The sequence below is a fragment of the Vigna umbellata genome, chromosome 1, assembly GCF_029865625.1.
Source record: "Vigna umbellata cultivar VRB3 chromosome 1, Vumbellata_1.0, whole genome shotgun sequence".
Classification (NCBI taxonomy): Eukaryota; Viridiplantae; Streptophyta; class Magnoliopsida; order Fabales; family Fabaceae; genus Vigna; species Vigna umbellata.
This window is the reverse complement of record NC_142165.1, coordinates 40,690,600-40,708,607: the sequence shown is the minus strand read 5'-3', so window position 1 is coordinate 40,708,607 and position 18,008 is coordinate 40,690,600. Positions and strand designations below refer to the sequence as shown.

The 18,008-nt window shown below is 32.5% G+C and overlaps 2 protein-coding genes and 1 long non-coding RNA gene across 8 annotated transcripts; 2 read left to right on the top strand and 1 right to left on the bottom strand.

Annotated features, from left to right (window-relative positions):
• Positions 1-306: 306 nt before the first annotated feature.
• LOC124830004 (uncharacterized) lies at positions 307-7,372 on the bottom strand. Of its 4 annotated transcripts, XM_047303591.2 has the most exons (16): positions 7,120-7,372; positions 6,565-6,671; positions 5,412-5,473; positions 4,747-4,834; positions 4,587-4,648; positions 4,423-4,516; positions 3,476-3,889; positions 2,747-3,062; positions 2,622-2,663; positions 2,413-2,525; positions 2,169-2,324; positions 1,962-2,066; positions 1,768-1,851; positions 1,232-1,397; positions 1,084-1,144; positions 307-779 (listed from the first exon to the last, which is right to left on the bottom strand). In XM_047303591.2, the coding sequence occupies exons 2-16, from the start codon at positions 6,661-6,663 to the stop codon at positions 641-643; spliced, it is 2,001 nt and encodes a 666-aa protein (XP_047159547.1). In that variant the 5' UTR covers positions 6,664-6,671; positions 7,120-7,372; the 3' UTR covers positions 307-640. The 4 variants fall into 4 exon arrangements, with proteins under 4 accessions (XP_047159547.1, XP_047159546.1, XP_087959210.1 ...); XM_047303590.2 differs by having other exon boundaries at positions 2,413-2,663; XM_088103084.1 differs by lacking the exon at positions 5,412-5,473 and having other exon boundaries at positions 2,413-2,663; positions 7,120-7,371.
• Positions 7,373-8,939: 1,567 nt separating this feature from the next.
• LOC124830006 (uncharacterized) lies at positions 8,940-12,560 on the top strand. Of its 3 annotated transcripts, none has more exons than XR_015785166.1 (4): positions 8,940-9,377; positions 10,572-10,629; positions 10,695-10,787; positions 12,406-12,560. It is a non-coding gene; the product is annotated as an uncharacterized LOC124830006 (long non-coding RNA). The 3 variants fall into 3 exon arrangements; XR_015785168.1 differs by having other exon boundaries at positions 10,539-10,629; XR_015785167.1 differs by having other exon boundaries at positions 9,588-10,629.
• Positions 12,561-15,957: 3,397 nt separating this feature from the next.
• Positions 15,958-17,700, top strand: LOC124830011 (protein SODIUM POTASSIUM ROOT DEFECTIVE 2-like). The gene is made up of 3 exons (XM_047303615.2): positions 15,958-16,949; positions 17,070-17,145; positions 17,325-17,700. The coding sequence occupies exons 1-3, from the start codon at positions 16,752-16,754 to the stop codon at positions 17,447-17,449; spliced, it is 399 nt and encodes a 132-aa protein (XP_047159571.1). The 5' UTR covers positions 15,958-16,751; the 3' UTR covers positions 17,450-17,700.
• Positions 17,701-18,008: the final 308 nt, after the last annotated feature.

Below are 18,008 nucleotides of genomic sequence, written 5' to 3'. Positions count from 1 at the left end.
TAATTGAGTATTTTTTTTTAATTTCAATCAATAATAAATGAAATACACGAATGCCTTGAAGTTTTAAAAATTTTAACTAATATAGTTAAATTAAATCGATTACATCTATTTATTTTTAAAATTTGAAAATTAAAATATTTCAAACACCATTTTATGATGCTACATCAAAATTAAAAGATTAGAAAGATATCTAACCCTTTCTAATAAATAAAAGTCAAATTTATGTTGCAACCGTAGGGATAAAACATAAGCAGTATAATGTAAACGAAAAAATCACATACAATAATTTCAATAAACAGATAGGCATAGAACTAAAACTTAACAAATTATTTAACTGGGAGATGTCACGTACCTCAACGAATAGAACGACCTTACAAAAATTATGATACAAGAAAATCTGAAAAATGATATTACAAGCACCTCTATTTCCACAAAAGTGTGCTTGTATCTTTCCTGTAACAATAAACAATTTACAAGGCCCGGTGCAAATTTTTTTATCTAACCCAGGGGCGTGTTGACTAACTTCAATATGCTTGGGTGTTTCCTTTTGACTGACAAACGACAGCAATTTCAACCATGTTTGTACAGGGTGCAACAAGTTCGTGCGTGGCTTAAAGAGTGCCAGCAGACAAACTTAAGATCATCCGAAAGGATTTCCTCCTGCCTGAAAGGTGTTTGGGGTAACAGCAGTTGACAACCTACTACTACTCAGCTTCTGATCTGGATTTGAGAAGCCAAAAGCAGTTCCCTCGGTCGCCAACCTCCCAAATCCTTGATGCCTACATATTCAGTTACAATTCTTAAGGGGAACACCAATAAATTATCCCTTGCACATATATTACTTCACAAGTAACAAATAAAACTCGATTCTCAGTAATCACACCTAACACACATAGCGGCCCACTCAAGGAACAGGAGCCGATGAAACATGATGCTATGCTATAGTATGAGGGGCTATTTTTTATATTCCAACACGCGATATTTTACGAATGATTAGAAAAGATTTTTCCAAGAGAAAATAACTAATCAACAACAGAACATGCAAAAGGTAAATATTAAAAAGACTAGAGAATAATCAGTTACCTCGGCATTGGCATGTTAATGACCATCTGCGGATTGTTAACATGTATTCCCATGTATGCCCCTAAGATTTTAACATTGTTAAGGATACAGATAAAGGGCAAAATTGCTTACAAGGAGTACCTGACTACGGAAATAGTAATAGGATTACCTGGTCCCATTGCGGGTGCAATAGTTTGTGCTTGAGGAGGCGGCACTAATGCATATGATGATGACGGATTCCAGGCAAAAGATGGATTTCCCATATCTGAAGGGTGGATTTTAGCTGAAGGCGTTACACTAGGCAGAGCACTTTGCAGAGATGACATAGAAGGAAACTGCAACCGAGGAACACCAACCAAAATGCATCACCCGCATGAGCAATTAATTGTTGAATTGACTCAATGCAAAGCCGGATGAATAGAGAAAGAAAATAAAGACAAGATATTCATATGAGGCACCTCTAAGCGAGATGCAAACTTCAGATAGTAACGTAATTAATGATAAGAAAAAAATAGTTAATAACTCAATAGAGGACAAATCCAAACCACGTGAAGTGCTCTAGAAGAGCCAATATACCAAATGAACAATGTTAAATATAATCGGTTTAATACAATACTCACATGAGAGCTACACAAAATAGGACAAATAGAATATATTGTATCACTGTGAACATTAAGCACTAGAGTATCAATCAAAGTTACATACTGTTGGGACTTGAACTGGAGTAGGTTCGTTACTGGCATCGAATGGATTTATTGACTTTGATGCTTGTGGAAAACTTGGCATGGGCTGTAACGATGGGAAGAAATTTATGAGATATGCGTCATACTATTGTACTAGCCAGTAGAAAAGGTTTAAGATAAAATTGAGAGCTAATAAATTGAATATTAACAAAATACCACTGCATTATTGTATTGAATTGGGATACCCATACTATGTGGTAGACCCGTTTGCCAACCTGGGACTGGAGCAGGGAAGTATGGATAATTTACCGTGAATAGATCCTGCACAGATCACAACTATTTCCCTAAGATAAACAGTAGATACCCAAAATCATCTGCATTATGTAGATGTTTCATGAAGTAAAAATATGAAGTGAAAAATACCTCCGGAAGCTCACTTCTTCCATTTGGTTTGATGTCAACTGCAGAAGTTTGTAAAACAACACTGGACATAGCCTCATTGGCAGGCTTTGGGACAAGATGTGATGCATGGGGTATTGATGTGCTTGGATGCCCTTGTACTGATGGTACGGTCCAGGGCTGCAAGAAATTTCCCAGAAAGGGTAAACAAATACCACATTTGAATTAATAGACAGAACATTTGAGACAATTATACAGTAAGACGAACCTGATTATTCAAAGCAGCACCAGCTGGTGGTGTGGCTCGTTGAATAGAAGGCTGACTTGCCGCAGCAGTGAACAAAGGTTGTTGTTGCTGATTCTGCAAACTAGCCCACTGTCCTGCATTATTGAAAGTTGATGTTGCTATCACTTCAAAAGATGTTACTGAAGCACTACTGGTAGGTGGGAATGTTGAGAAGCTGCTAGCAATTGTACCTCCAGCAGCAGTAGCAGTAAGAGTTGATCCAGTCAAAGGTCCTGCAGGAGAAAAGAAGAATCGTAGACTGTTAACAATGTTTTCATTAACCTCCCAGGAATAGATGTTGCAACATGCGGATCACCTTGGGCTCGGGAAACCTGAGAAGGTAAAGATACTGGTACTGTCAATTGTATCAGCACAGATTCAAGTGGATTTACGATTGAAGGACCTTGAGGTGCTTTTGCCTCAGGAGAAAAATCAAAAGAGGCCCAATTATTATCATTGGAATTTGCAGGCATCCCAAGTTCAGCAACAGTAGTTTGTTGGGCTTGAGTAATTGCTGGAGTAACAGATGGTTCAGGATCATCATCAAAATCAATAAGGCTCTTAATAGTCTCAGGCTTAACTTCTGTCCGGGTTACATGGCTGGATGCTAAGGTACTGGAAGATGAAGTCCTCTGCAATTACAATAATCTTACAATAATCAATTATGATAATTTGTTTTTGTAGAAAATCAATTTTGGCAAGCTTAAAAGGGGAGATCATTCCATAAAAATCATAGTGAAAAAATGTAAATAATGAACCACATCACATGCATATATAATAAGAGAACAAGAAAAGAATATATTGATGTTCATGCTTATTGTCACTTCCATGTTCTTTTGATGCTTACAGAGCATTGCTCATTTTTTTTATAAAAAAAAAAAGATATTGACCTAAATCAAATTCATTTCCACCCTCCTCGTATTTATTTACCTCACAACCCTTCTATCCCCTTCTACTAACTAACTATTATAACCATCCCAACCGTCTTAACTCCCAACACAAATCCTTGGAGCATACAAAAGATCATCATCAGTAATAACTTTACCTGTGCGAGTGTTGAGCCATTAGCAGCCTGTACACCGTTTGTTTTGGGTGGTTCACTTATTCGAAGAGGTACTACATTTTCTCCCAAGATTTCTCTAACAGGGGGGCTGGAAGAATCTGGATCCTTGGTATGATCAGGAGAATGGCTTTCCCCCTTGTGATTTCCATCAGATATTCTCTGATCATCATATTTTCGTCGATCCCCAAATCTTTCTACTCCATGCCAGTCATTGATTATAGGAGGACGACTAGGACTTATCTTGTAATCACCATATTGCCTATTTTCTTGATCATATCCTGGACTTCTTCCACCAGGACTAGACCTATCGCTGTAACGACCCTCATATGGAGGGCTTTTCGGTCCACCCTGATACATCTCTGTCTTCTTGTTTTCATAGAAATCATCCTTGTCACCCTGTATAACAATGTACTAGTTAAATCAATTAAGCACAGACACAACATGGGTCCATATGTTTCTTATACAAAGAAATAAATTTTCAGACCTAACAGGGCTTCAACACAGCATTACGAGACCGTTTATCATTATTACTACAAAAGGGTGGAACCTATTTTAACCTTGTAAGTAAATTTAGAGAGAGAGAGAGAGAGAGAGAAGGTAGCAGCGTTTTTGTCAGATATTACTACAACACAGCAGTACGAGATGTTTATCATTATTACTACAAAAGGGTGGAACCTGTTTTAACCTTGTACGCTAATTTAGAGAGAGAGAAGCTAGCAGTGATATTGTAAGATATTGAGCACCCAATTTAATTTTGACATACGTGTGTGTGCGCGTATGTACTGTATCCTACTACTTTTAGAACTTGGTGTTGAATTTATATCATGTATGAGTGTTTCATATGGCAAATCAAACTCACAAGTCTTGATAAACTATTTTGTATCTACTTAATATGGTAAATCCAAAGAAGAAAACAAATGCTTTAACACCTTTACTCTTGGAGGTTTATCATTGGTCTTCTCACTGCTGAATCTTCTATCGACATAAACATGCTTGATGAAATCCCGGAGCCTGTCAACATGGCTGGCACCAGAATGAAAATCAGAATAATGCAGTCTGCAATTAACACAAGAGCTAACAAGCAAATGTTTACCTGCTATCAGGAAAAGAATGACGCTGTGGGTCCCATTCCTTAAAATAGATTTCTTTTGCACGCTGCAAAAATTAGATATAATGAAAAACCACACAAGAAATTGTAACATGAGAGACTCAAGATATAAAGAGCAAGTTTTATCACAAAAACACATTCACACCTGATTTCCACCTTCTTGAAGTGCACTAACTTCTTGTGCAGTAAATTTGGCCATTGAAATTGATTTTACCCGATGTGTAAATTCTCGGCTGGAAATTAAAACAAAAAGCAGTTGTGAGGAAAAGAAACTGAATCAACAGTGTCCTACCTCTTCTACGACAGAATATTTAAACAAATTACAGTTTGGATAAAACTGCCAATGAAAAATCAGACTTTTGTAGGTGTACAATTTACAAAACTACTATCCATCAAAAACAACAATATACAGAAAGAACAAGTAACAAACATTATGTATATACAGAGATTTCCAGCTTCATTGCCACTGTAGAAGAAATATCAAGAGGAAAACATATAGAAAGTCTGTAAACTAAAGGCACATGGCAAAACACAAGTCCATTATGCCGACTAATATTAGCCATCAGTACTGTGGGTTTGCGAAGCACCTTAAACAATAGGAAAAAGTTTTTTTAACAACTTGTTTACAACTGCCTACGTGGTAGCTTGTGATTGGTTCGTTTAAAATATACAGACCAATAAAATATTGACACACATAGTCTATTATCAAAAAGTTGTTAAAATATCGTGGTCCTAAACAATATCTACTTAAAATCTTTGAAGACAACACATTTTGACAACACTGCAAGCAAAATGGTTGCAAGTACTTACTGGATTCCGCTACAGTTAGTGCATACAAAGGTCCAGAAATTCGTGCACACATATTGTGGTCCCTACCAACGGAGAAAGAAAAAAGGTTCATTGAAACCAACTTTTCTCAAATTTTAATATCAAACAAATTCTACAAGAGTAGGTCCAGAAAAATGCAAAAAAAAAAAAAAAAAAAACACTCTAAAAGTTGGTAGAGATTACAGGCTCTTAAATAAAAATCTAAAAAAACAATTCAGATGCCCAACAAAAGCATCCTATCTTATATCCAAATTTATCTATTCATCTAAGGCTACTTTCTTGCATGAAATCCAGAGAACATAGATAGGTACTGCATACTGCTATCATCCCAATAATTTTAATGGGCTACAACCATGATCTTAGAATGAAGGCATGCGGCAAAACAAGCTTATAAATTATTTGAAAGTTCCTAGGTTAATAATTGAAAATCATAAAATGAAAACATTATTACCCAAATAAAAGCTCACTTTAAACGATTAAAACATCTAACTCAACTATAATTTTCAATAATTGACGGTAGAAAGTTAAGTGAAAGACTCCTTCGTATTATTACCATTCCATACACCAGAGAAATAAAAAAACTTGGGCCATCCACTACAGCATTTTCAAATACAACTAGAAAATTGCATGGCTTGCATATATATGCTAACTGTTGTCCAGCATAAAGCAAAAATATTTTGCTCTCATTATTTCTCCACCATAATGTAAAGTGTGCAATGATTTGCAAACAGTTAAACAAACCTACAATTCATTGCTATAATGCATTCCTTCTGTCAGACCATTTTGTTTCCATTAACAAGCAATCTATTTAAAGTGACTTTCCCGCGATAACAAAGCCCAGGTCAACCTAACATTAATGACCTTGGGCCACTCATCCAATTTCAAACGTACCATAATTACACACAAACATCTTAGGTGTTTGAAGAGTAAGAAAAGTCATTACTCACATTACATTGAAGGTAAAACATATCAATGTCCCTCACCTTAACTACAATTGAATGTTTTAAACTGATGTTGTATACATTCAATGGTGTACATAGTAGGAAGACTCACTAACACAAAGAGCACCTAACAACAACTCAATCCGTAATTTCAGAACAAGTTCTATCATCAAGAGAGGGAGGAAAAAACCTACCAGACTGTTACAGTTAATACATCTCCTATTCGGCGTGAGTTTAAGAAGACCTCGAATTATTCGTTCATTTTTCTCATCTTCCTTCAGTCGACTAGCCATCTTCACTTCTGTTGTACACATGACAGCATATACAACATAAACATCAATTCCTCACGAAAATAAACAAAATCCAATTAAGTAAACTCAGACTGCTCCAAAGTCTACAAAGCAACAGACTAAACTTTTCATGCTTTCATCCAAAATGACGATCATACGCGTTAGCTCCGCATAACGCGGCTAGAATGTTCCAGAACTAAAACGAAAACAATAATCTAGAACATTCCGTTCCTTAGGCAACAATTTTCGCACCAACCGAACGGAGACGAGTGCAAAGAGGAGGCAAAAGAAACGATAATGCAAAAACAGTAGATCTGATAATGGAGGACTAGCCTAAGAAGAGCAAAGCGTTAAAGTGAGCAACCTTGTGAAGTGAAAACTGTTTGAAAACCCTAACAGTTGAAGAAAAGGAAAAGATAACGAGAGAAAAGGAAAATGAATGAAATGAGAAGTAGCAACCTGATTTTGCAGCAGAATAATCAGTTATGAGTCTTGAACTTCAGCACCTTACAGCGCTCAAAGGAGCAAGAGAGAGCGAACGAGCGAGCAAGAGAAAGAGATCTTTCTGAATTGAGAAATCAGTTACAAGTTTGTACAGAGTCGAGAGAGATTAGCGTAACAGCATGAAAAGAGAAGAAACAGAGAGAACAGGGAGGAAAGGAAGTATTGATTGGAAAAAGATGTTTACTATATTTCGCAAATCTTTTTAGTACAGCCTCCAGCTGTATATGGAGGATGATTTTATTTTACTGTCTGATTCTAATTTATTAGGACAGTCTCCAGCTTTGGTCGTACACGAGGACTCCAAATTCTATATATAGCATTCTTCACTATTTCTTTTTAAAAAAAATAGAATAAGCACTAAAAAAGAAAATAAATTAATTAACACAAGTAATATGACACAGAAAATATTTATAATTGTTTTTTCCGGCATCATCTATTACAGACGTTTCATTTGGATGGTAAAATTGATTTTGAAAGTATGTGTATTATGTGTGAATATTTTTGTGGGTGACTGAAAAGGTTCGAAATTATAGTGTTATGTATCTAATTCGTATACATACAGCTTGTGATATTCCTCGTCCAATTTTCGAAAAAATTTTAGACCCATGGGTTGTTGATTTTGAAATTCAATAGAAGACGTCCTCTGAAAAAATCAAATAGCTTGATTTTGAGTTCAACCTTTTAAAATTAGAAAGAAAAGTCTGTTTAGAAGATTTACTTTCTTTTGTGAAAAATATTTTGTTTTGACTTTGAATAAACAAACTGGTGGTATGCCTAAATTATTTGAATAAGTATCAGAGTTTCAAAATATTGGACATAACTATATATTTAAAACTAATACTTGAATTAAAATTATTTGATGTTTGAAGACGTAATTGTTTAATTTTTCTTATCTCTTATTTTTACTTACATGATAGACCAATTTCAATAATATTTTTAAGAGAAAATAACTCTTAAAAGTTAAAAGAAATAAAGCAATTAAAAAAAAAAAGAAATCTCCGCATTCTTCCATTTGTTTCCGGGACCATGTGTAATGTTCAATGCATAATATGCTTTCATTTCAGCTTTCTTTTCTTCAGCAATGAACAACAAAACTAAAGGAATTTTAATCAATAATACCATGTCTTTCTTTGTCGCATATAAATATTCAAGACAATAATAAGCTTCTTTCCTGTCGTTTATTACAGCATCACTATCGCTGTCCGTACATAACAAGAAGGCAACCATAACATGCAAACTTTATTTAAGTTATAATTATAGAATATCTTATACTTTATTTTATTTTAAGTTTCATATTAAAAATTTAATTTCAAATGGTGTTTAGTCCAATAAAAGAATTGTCTGAAATAGAAAATTATGCATCCATTTTTCATCCTTTCACATAATTAATTGAAATTCAAAAACTCATTAATCAAATGATAATTGGTCATTAGAATACATGAACATGTTCATTTAAATAAAATGATTTATCAGAACTATATAAATATGCCACATTTTACTTATAAGATATTAATATATATATATATATATATATATATTATGACATAATATGATATAAATATATAAAATATTCAATGTTACTTTTAACTTGCAACTATCTTGTACGATGTGTAATTTTAGAAAAATATAATTTGACATACATAAATTTTTTATATTTATTTAATATTATTTTTTGTTTCTTTTTTATTTTTTGAGAAAATATAAAATTATTTTATCTTATATTATGTGTCAGGTAACATAAATTTTGCAATGTAATTTCTTGTTGATTTACTACGACACTTCTTGCTTCCCGCGTCTTACTCTACAGAGTACACAACGCCGAGACACAACGAGAACAGAAATTTTCGAATTCTTTGAATGGCAGAAGCACACTGACACTAATCGAAGAACCCATACTAATAAACCCTAATCCATATTACAGACCTTCTTCTTCTTCTTCTTCTTTATTCTTTCTTTTCACTTTTCATTAGTTTTTATGTTCTGCTGTGTGCCACAGGGGACGGAGTTTCATCGCTGCGGTGCACCGTACGAAGGGTGGAAGCGAGCGATTACGATGAAGACGGGATTCCATCGGTGGAGTTCTGATGATCAAAGAAACGTAAGTGATGATGAATTGGACGGTCTTGATGAGCGCAAAGTAGGAGTTGTCATTGATGAGCAACGAGGTTTTCGTGGCTTGGTCTCTTTCGAAGTTGCCTTGCCGCTTATACCAAGTAATCCTTTCTCCATTATTTCACTTGAAAATTTATTCAAACCATTTTATTAGTCCATATTTGTCCTGTTTTCTGGATTGGAATTTTAAAAATCTTTTTTTGGTGTATGGGTTATTCACAAGCTTAAATGTTTTTCTTGTAAGAAAACTGAATATACTTCAATTTTATGATGTATTGATTATCCGTTACTGCAATTTTGGGTTTGTGAAGTGTTCTTTCTCAAACGCTGGGAGCTCTTCCTTAACAAAACGGAGTTATGCAAGTATTCAACTAGGCTTGAACGTTTGTCTTGTATTAGATCTTCCGCTCCTTTTAGTTTCTTTGTTCATGCTTCTTTTCTCACCTGTTCTTCGTCATAGCAATCGCAGAATTTATTGTTCCAAAGTGCCCGTGATTATCTATTCCTAATCCTTTCTACATTATTTTTGTTAGCTTGTAATATTCTTTTCTTCTTCTGCAACCTATCAAATCAACTTATTCATATCTTGACGACGACAAAAGAATTCCTCTACCGCCGCGCTATTGTATTGTTGAATAAAGTGTAATCACATGCACAATTCCGACTACTTTACCACTATCCAGTCAACAATTGACCTTACGTCCTGATAGTGAAGGCGTGCGTTTCTTTTTATTAGTTCCCACTTTCCTGTGCCGTTAAACTTGAATCCTTCACTCACATAATGTGGGTATCAGCTGAGCTTAATGAAAAAACAAACACTAATATCATCAATTTTTTTTCTAAATCTTTGGCAGCAAACTATGCATTTAATTTGAAATACACATCAAACTACAAACTTCATGTGCATGACTGGGTTGGAATAGGAAATGACATTTCGTGAAGCTTTTAGAGCTTCCTTTCAGCTTGGGGTCAGTCCATTTTTTTCTTGGAAATTCACCATGCCACCTCAAGTTGGTTCAACTTTAAATTTTCTTTTCATCATAGCAACTGCAACAGCTTTTGTGAGAATCGTATGGTGTCTTTACACAAATGTTCATATTTTTAATTAGTTGAACTGAAAGTCACTTATTAGACCATATTTTTGTGTTATATGAAAACCTGGTCAGATAAGTTTAAAATCATCGAACAGGTGTATCACACGCATGTGGTGACAGGTTTTCCAAAGAAAAGTTATAATTTTTCCCTGTTGATTCTTCGTTTAGTGTTACCTTATGGTGGTGTTATGATCATGCTAGCATGGCACCCGAAGGATATGCTCCTCAGTCTCAACTAGGTTCAAGAAATTGTGGGAAGGTATGTCTCCAAAACTTTTGTTTGAGTTTCTTTTGGGATCTAATTATCTGTTTTTTACCCTGTAGATGTATTTTTGACTTGTTGCACTTGGAATGTAATTTTTCCTCCGATAAATTGGAATTTGAGCAAGTATATGACAAAGTAACCAGTATCAGCAGGTAAATATTGGCCATGCCTTATTAACTAAACTAACATCTAGAACATAGAGTGCATTTGGATAAACATCTTAATCAACCATTTATCTAACAAGCTTTTATTTCATGATAGATTATTTAAAAAAATTTACCATGAAACTGAAGTGATAAGTTTAGAAGATAATGAATTATACCAAGAAAATTGTTATAATATAAGCTAAAAGCCTCATAATATGAATGTACATGACTATATATACAAGAAGGGCAATGTAAATTTATATTACAAATTTAAAAATCAAACTCAAAATTCAACATTGTTTCGGTGCAGCTAAAGCCAATATCTATGAAACATGAACACATCTTCTATTTGAAGTGTCTCGGACACCCTTTTGACATTCACTAACGCGTGCAGGGGAGTATCGTTAGCAAATAGCAACCCTCCAAAATTAAAATTTGGCAAAAATGGACTGAACATAGAGGGTAGGATCTGAACCATTTGTTACTGACAATGAAGTAAACTAGTGGGTTTCTGTTACTATTTGGTGACAGGTAATTAGTGCCAATCTCTGTAACTGAAATTATTAGAGAGAAGGAAAGGGGTAGAATAAAACTATATAAAGGGGGGAGAGGACCATAGTAGGACAGATTGTCAGAAGTTAGTAGTAAGGCTATGGTGCTCTCTAATTTTCATTCTATTTCTAGGACCTGTTATTAATCTGATTTACCCTGAGATAAAAGCGAATATCAATTTTATCGAAATAGGATCGGACTATAGAATCTTAGAGAGCTCCCTGTCAGAAAGTGAATTTTTAAACTAAACTCATTTCCACAAAACCAGCTTGTAAGATGAGGTTTACACCTCACTTATATATTATATTTTGGCCTTATCTTTAGTCGATGTGGGACTTCCAAACACCCCTTCACGCCGAGGTATAGACATCTCGTGCGTGATAGTAGAAATTGGGTAATCCGATAACGGCCCGATGGTGGGTAGAATAGAAGAATAGAATGCCCACTTAGAACTCGTTAGGATAGGCTCTAACCATGGCTCTGATATCATGTTAGAAAGTGGGTTTTTATAAAAGCAATTGTCATGAAAAAAAATTTCGGGTAGCTTAACCATGCATGAAATGCCTTTATATTGATGTCATGTTATATTCTTTCAAATTTAAGTTCCAGAAAATGAATTTTAGGGGAGGCAAGCTGTTTTTACAATCTATGATTGTGTGCTCTATGTGTCATTAACTACTTCCAATGCACATGTTCAAGATATTCGAAGACGGGATGAACCTTCAAAATAAGAAAGCTGAATTTCCATAGTTATGCAAATGAGTGCATTTATTGGCTTCTCTTCAGTGGGATTAGGCATTAATAGCATTAATCTTAGCTATATAATCTCTAAACATGTGTACAAAGAAGCTTCTATCTGATAAACGAAGAATGACATATTGATTGACCATTCTATTTAAACATAGAATCAAATAATAAATTTTTATAATTCATCAGTTACTCATTGATATGATTATAATGCAATTGCCAATCAGTTCTATGGGTTATCAGATATAAATTTTCTAGACTTAATATTTGTTTCTAAAGGGACTATTGATTAATGTTTGGTGGTTGAAATGTGTTTATAATGCAGTACAATTTTTGGCCCCCATTTCATGCTGTACTATCTGAAGGATGATTATTGCTGTACTCTCTGAAGGATGTTTATTTGTACAGAATCTGAAAGATACAAATGTTGTGTTGAAACAAACAAGCTATATTTAACGTAAGTTGCTGGTACTTCAGAAACTTTTCCGCCTTTTTCGGTAAAATGATCTTCATTACTTTGTGGTTAGTTGTGGATGGATGGTAAAACTTCACCCAGTAATAATCCCGTTTCACTCTGTAAAAGTTTAGTATTTGATAAAAAGGACAGTAATGTTTTTAATAATTTTTTTAACCTGTAGTTAATTATACTTGTATATAAATATATTTAAATATAAAGAGGATTCGTTTTTTTATACATATAATTTTTTCAATTTTACATTTAAGTAATTATTATTTTAAATTAAAATAGTTATATTATCATTTTCACCTTTTTAATTATCATTTATTTAAATTTAATTATTTTATAAATTACAATAATTATTTTACCATTTTATCTTTTTAATAATTTTCTTCATTTAAATAATTTTTATAATTAAGAATTATTTAATAAAAAAAAATATATACATTTTTGTGTCCATTTTTTTAATTTTACTTTTGAAATGAAATTTTTTAAAATTTAATCATTTTTAAAAATTAAGTAAATAAATGATTTGTTTAAATGTGATTATCTGTTTTAATTTATCTACTATATTTAATCAAATTTCTATTATTATTATTAATTTTATTTTCTTAAAACAATACATAGCCACAAAATATCTTTATATATATATATATATATATATATATATATATATATATATATATATATATATATATAATTATAATTATAATTATAATTATTTTCGAGGAGCCTAAAAGTGCAATGGATGGTGGGAGTGATATTTATCACCACCAATGTTTTATTCAAAATTCATTAATAAAAATTTAACTGAATTAAGGATGTTAGCACAGTATATTTCGATAAATTTTAAATAATTATTTATTATTAACCGAAATCTCATATTTGTTTTCGCCAAATATTTTGATTCATTAATTATAGGCTACTATGATATTTCATCAAAAGAGAAAATTAGAGATACAGATAAAATATCAAAAGAGATGTCATCTGAAAATCAAAATTCAATTAAGTCATCTATCTCAATAATTATGCCTTTTTGTTTATGGTGCTTGTCTGGAATGGAATATTGTCTTGTGGACACAAAATATAATTGTTGCATTTCCCAAATAATAGACGCGCCCTTTTAGGAAAAAAATAGTTTGATATAATATTTTACTTTATTTATAAAAAATATCAATTTCTAATTTCTTCATATTTAACTGAGTAAGAAATATTTGAAAATTAAATATATTTATGCTCTTAAAATCAAACGAATTTATTCATGTTTCAAATCTTCGTACATATGGAAGTACTTAAAACACGCAGAAACAAGTAAACACCTTTCCTTTTATAGTTCCAATAAACACATTTAATAATTTAATATTAAGACGCTGACCGTAGTAAATTATTAATTATATACAGTGATAGATTTTTTAAAACATTTTGAAAGTGTCAAAATTGTATCTATAAATATTTAATATTTTGAAGAAACCAAGTATATTATAATTAAAATAAATATTTTTATATGTAAATCTTTGTATGTATACAAAAAGTTTTCAAAAAAAATTCAATGACCAGAGTCTCTCTTTCACCATAAAACTCAACTCATACATATATATACATATTATTTATATATATATATATATATATAATACGAGTGTAATTATTTTTAATAACTATTTTAAACGATGATATTTAAAATATTTGAAAATGAATTTAACATATGAATTAGTTTATTAAAGATTGTGTATACTTAATGCGGTGTATGGTATTATAGCATTGGTGGCGTGAAGAACGGATTTTGCTTGTTGGTGTCGTTACAATCTACAATGGTGCAAGTGAGAATTTAAGAGAACTGTGTGAGTAGTGACAGACAGCTTGGGTCGGTGGCTCAGAGCAGCAAAAAACAATAGGAGAGAATATTTTTACATATCTATATTAATTTAACCACTGATTTTCATAATAAAATATTATTTAACATGCAACAAAAAATACTTCATAGTAAACTAGATTTTTTGTTATATTATAGAAAACATGGATCTTTTGTAATTATCTGAATTATGACATCAAAACACTTATAATAGAAAATCCATTTTATCCATCATAAAATGTTATTTCTGTTTAACAAAATTATTACAATCTTCACATTATAAATATACCTATGAATATAAAAGTGAGGGATACAATTGTTTATAATGATGAAATTTACAAACAAAATGACGATAAGAAGTGTTGCATTTAATATGGTAACAAGTTTCCAAAAGCAATTACCGACTACAACCTGCTCTGCTCCTTTCACGTTCAACATTCTGGCTGTTTGCTTTGCGTAGAGCCAGCATTAGGTGAAGTCTCGCTTGGGTAAGGTTTTGATGCATACATATAAAGTTTTCAGTACAGTTAAACTATAATATATTTAGAAAAGACCATGTTTCTCGTATAATTTTATTTGTACAGTTGCTTTCACATATATCGTAAAATCCGTTTGGAATCACTGAATAAAAAAAGAGAAACTACTTAGAGAAAAAACAAACTACACTATTTTCCTTTTGAGTTTTGAATTTAATGTGATGAGAAGGAAAATAACCCTGCATCTTGACGACTCCACACGAGATTCCTTTGATACATTAATAAATAAATAATGAATTAATAATATATATATATATATATATATTATATTAAAATATTGTAAGAAACTGTGTAAAAATATCTTTTTTTCATTAAGCACGACACAAATGTATAAGTCCCTCTCTGACTCTATTTTACTGTTAAAGAAGAAAAATATAAAAATAATACTTTAATACATCTAAATTTTCGTATTCATTTGATATTATTTTTTTTATTTTTTATTTTTTTTTCTTAAAAAAATACAAAAAAATTTATATTTTTGAATAATGATACCATGATACACCTTTACATTTACATAGGTTATAAGGATAAAATAATCATATAATTTTTTATATTTATTTAAAAAAAAAAGTAAAAAATTGAAAATATAGTGTCAAATAAATATAAAAAAATCAAACGTGTCAAAAATTTATTTTTCTATATTTTTATGACTATTTTTTCTTTATACTGGGTGTGAAATGAATATAAAAAATGTGTGATAGAGATATTTATTGCAAAAACAAGCTCAGCTTTGACTGACAGAGCCCCTTAAGAGTGTGTTTGCTCTTAGCTACGTAAAATTCCTCAATCTGCTGCATTTTTGAAAGGATCCACTGTCACATGGCCCAACCTGTAGAAACAAAGGACCCCTTATTTAACACAATAATTCACAGACCCATCTCAGCTCATAATGTCCAATAATGCAAGCTACGCTGTCCCATTTTGCACTATTATTATACATTCAACCTATAGACAAACACGTCAACATCTTCAGCTTCATTCATGTCTCAATCCATCACTCTCATTTATTCTATATCATTTTTCACCCTTTGCACTCCTCGATATAAAATCATCTACTCACATATTCTTCACAATCTTAATCAAGCATGCATGCCTCCCAATCAATCATACTTATTCCAATTACATAATATATATCAGTTTACAGTATAGAATGATGTCAATCAAGCACTGTGCACAGTGTTTCTATATAATGCTCAAAACTTAAAAGAATTTCCTGTTATATATATACATATGCCGTCTTGCCATGCTTTTTCTTGTCCTTAGTGTTCAACTTGCGTAACAGTTGTATTACCAAATATGCCTCCACTTTGATCCTTTATGTTTGACCTCTTTACCAAGCTTATACTTCATTAATTTGGATGTTCTATAATTGTGTATAGTATATATGCATACTCTTTTCCTAGCTTCTGCTAAGTCACATCACATTCTGATATAAAGTTTGTCACTTCCACTTCTCTTCCTTTGATCATGAATCGTGTTTCTCCTCTTTTGATATGCATTTGTTTCTTCCATGGCCTAAACAGTCAATGAGACGCTTATCAACCCATGTTTCTCCTTTTATGAAACCGAGTGGTTGGTATCTTCTGTCTTTAGTGGATTTTAGTTTGGTCAGTGTTTGGTGGTTCATCACATGACAGGTTCCAATCGCACAGTCTCTATTTTCTATTATTATTTTGGATAGAATTCGTTGGGTTCTGTGCACTTTGGTTCATTTGTTTTTTGCCTCCTCTATAAGGGATCGTAATAACAAGCTATAAGTTTTGTATTTTGTGAGCAATCGGTTGAGTCCAGATTTGAGTGTGTGATACTGATAATAGGAAAAAGTTGAAATGGGGAAACTTGGTTGGATGTTTGACAAGTTATGTCTTCCTTCTTGTTCAAATACCTGCTTCTGTGTTAATTCCATGGAATTTGAAGATGATGAGTTTGAGAGCAAGCCTTTGATTGATAGTGGCAGTGATCTCAAACTAAGACTCAAGGATGTAGTTGATGGAAAACAGACATTGGCTTTTCAATTGAAACCTAAGGTCAGCCTTCTCTTTTCTTTTACATTTTGGCAAAAAAAATTAACAGTTTTTATTACTATTATGACTATTATACAGCTTGTTGGGGCTATAATTGATATCTTGCTCTTGCTCGATGCGCAGATAGTGATACTGAGAGTGTCCATGCATTGCCATGGCTGTGCAAAAAAAGTTGAGAAGCACATCTCAAAGCTGGAAGGTGAGCACGTATAAGATGATTTTTTAATATAAATGGATGCAAATTCAATGCTACCCATCTCTGAAAAAAGTCAACTTTATGATTCTTTGATCTCGTTTTAGTAATCAGTCTGTGAGTTATGCTGTGGGCATTGAACAAAATTCTGATTCCGATTTCTAATAATGGCCTTTTTTTAACAGGAGTGAGGTCATACAAGGTAGATCTGGAAACCAAAATGGTGGTTGTAAGTGGCGACATTCTTCCTTTGGAAGTGTTGCAGAGTGTTTCCAAGGTTAAAAATGCAGAGCTTTGGAATTCTCCCTGACCAAAAATTCTGCACAAACACCATCAGCCTCGGCAGATTCTACAAAAGTCATTTTTCTCCCATATCTCACATTATGCAAATGGAAATTGGTAAAAAGTTAATGTGATTGATAATTTGATAGAAGTTTCACATGAAACACTACTAGTTACAGGAAAAGCTGAAGATCCGTTATGTACAGCTACTCTGCTAGCTTTTAAAGCAGATTAATATAGTAATTTGTTATGTGCCCTTATTATTAGCAAACAAAATAATGCCATTACCAGCACACTCAGAATTTCTATAATGCATTCATATGGATAGTAACCATTAGTCAACACAAAGTAAGATACAATAAGATAAATGTAATATTCGATACAATAAGATAAATGTAAAATAAAATAAAGAATGTGATAAATATATTATTGAATTTTAAAATTATATGAAAATTTTCTAGCTTAATGTAGTACTATACTATATATGTAAGCACGGAGAAACAACGTGTCCTTATTACTTCGTTAGCTCGATTGGAGAGCACCTTTCTAATTAAATTCAAGTTGGGCCTGAGGTCAGGCCCAAAGCT

Excerpts from the sequence above, each read along its gene's own strand:
- LOC124830004 (XM_047303590.2), bottom strand. The coding sequence starts at position 6,663 with ATGGCTAGTCGACTGAAGGAAGATGAGAAAAATGAACGAATAATTCGA. Across the intron at positions 1,852-1,961 it reads TTCAATACAATAATGCAGTG|CCCATGCCAAGTTTTCCACA; the intron begins GTATTTTGTTAA and ends CCATCGTTACAG. Across the intron at positions 780-1,083 it reads ATTAACATGCCAATGCCGAG|GCATCAAGGATTTGGGAGGT; the intron begins GTAACTGATTAT and ends CTGAATATGTAG.
- LOC124830011 (XM_047303615.2), top strand. The coding sequence starts at position 16,752 with ATGGGGAAACTTGGTTGGATGTTTGACAAGTTATGTCTTCCTTCTTGT. Across the intron at positions 16,950-17,069 it reads CTTTTCAATTGAAACCTAAG|ATAGTGATACTGAGAGTGTC; the intron begins GTCAGCCTTCTC and ends CTCGATGCGCAG. Across the intron at positions 17,146-17,324 it reads GCACATCTCAAAGCTGGAAG|GAGTGAGGTCATACAAGGTA; the intron begins GTGAGCACGTAT and ends TTTTTTTAACAG.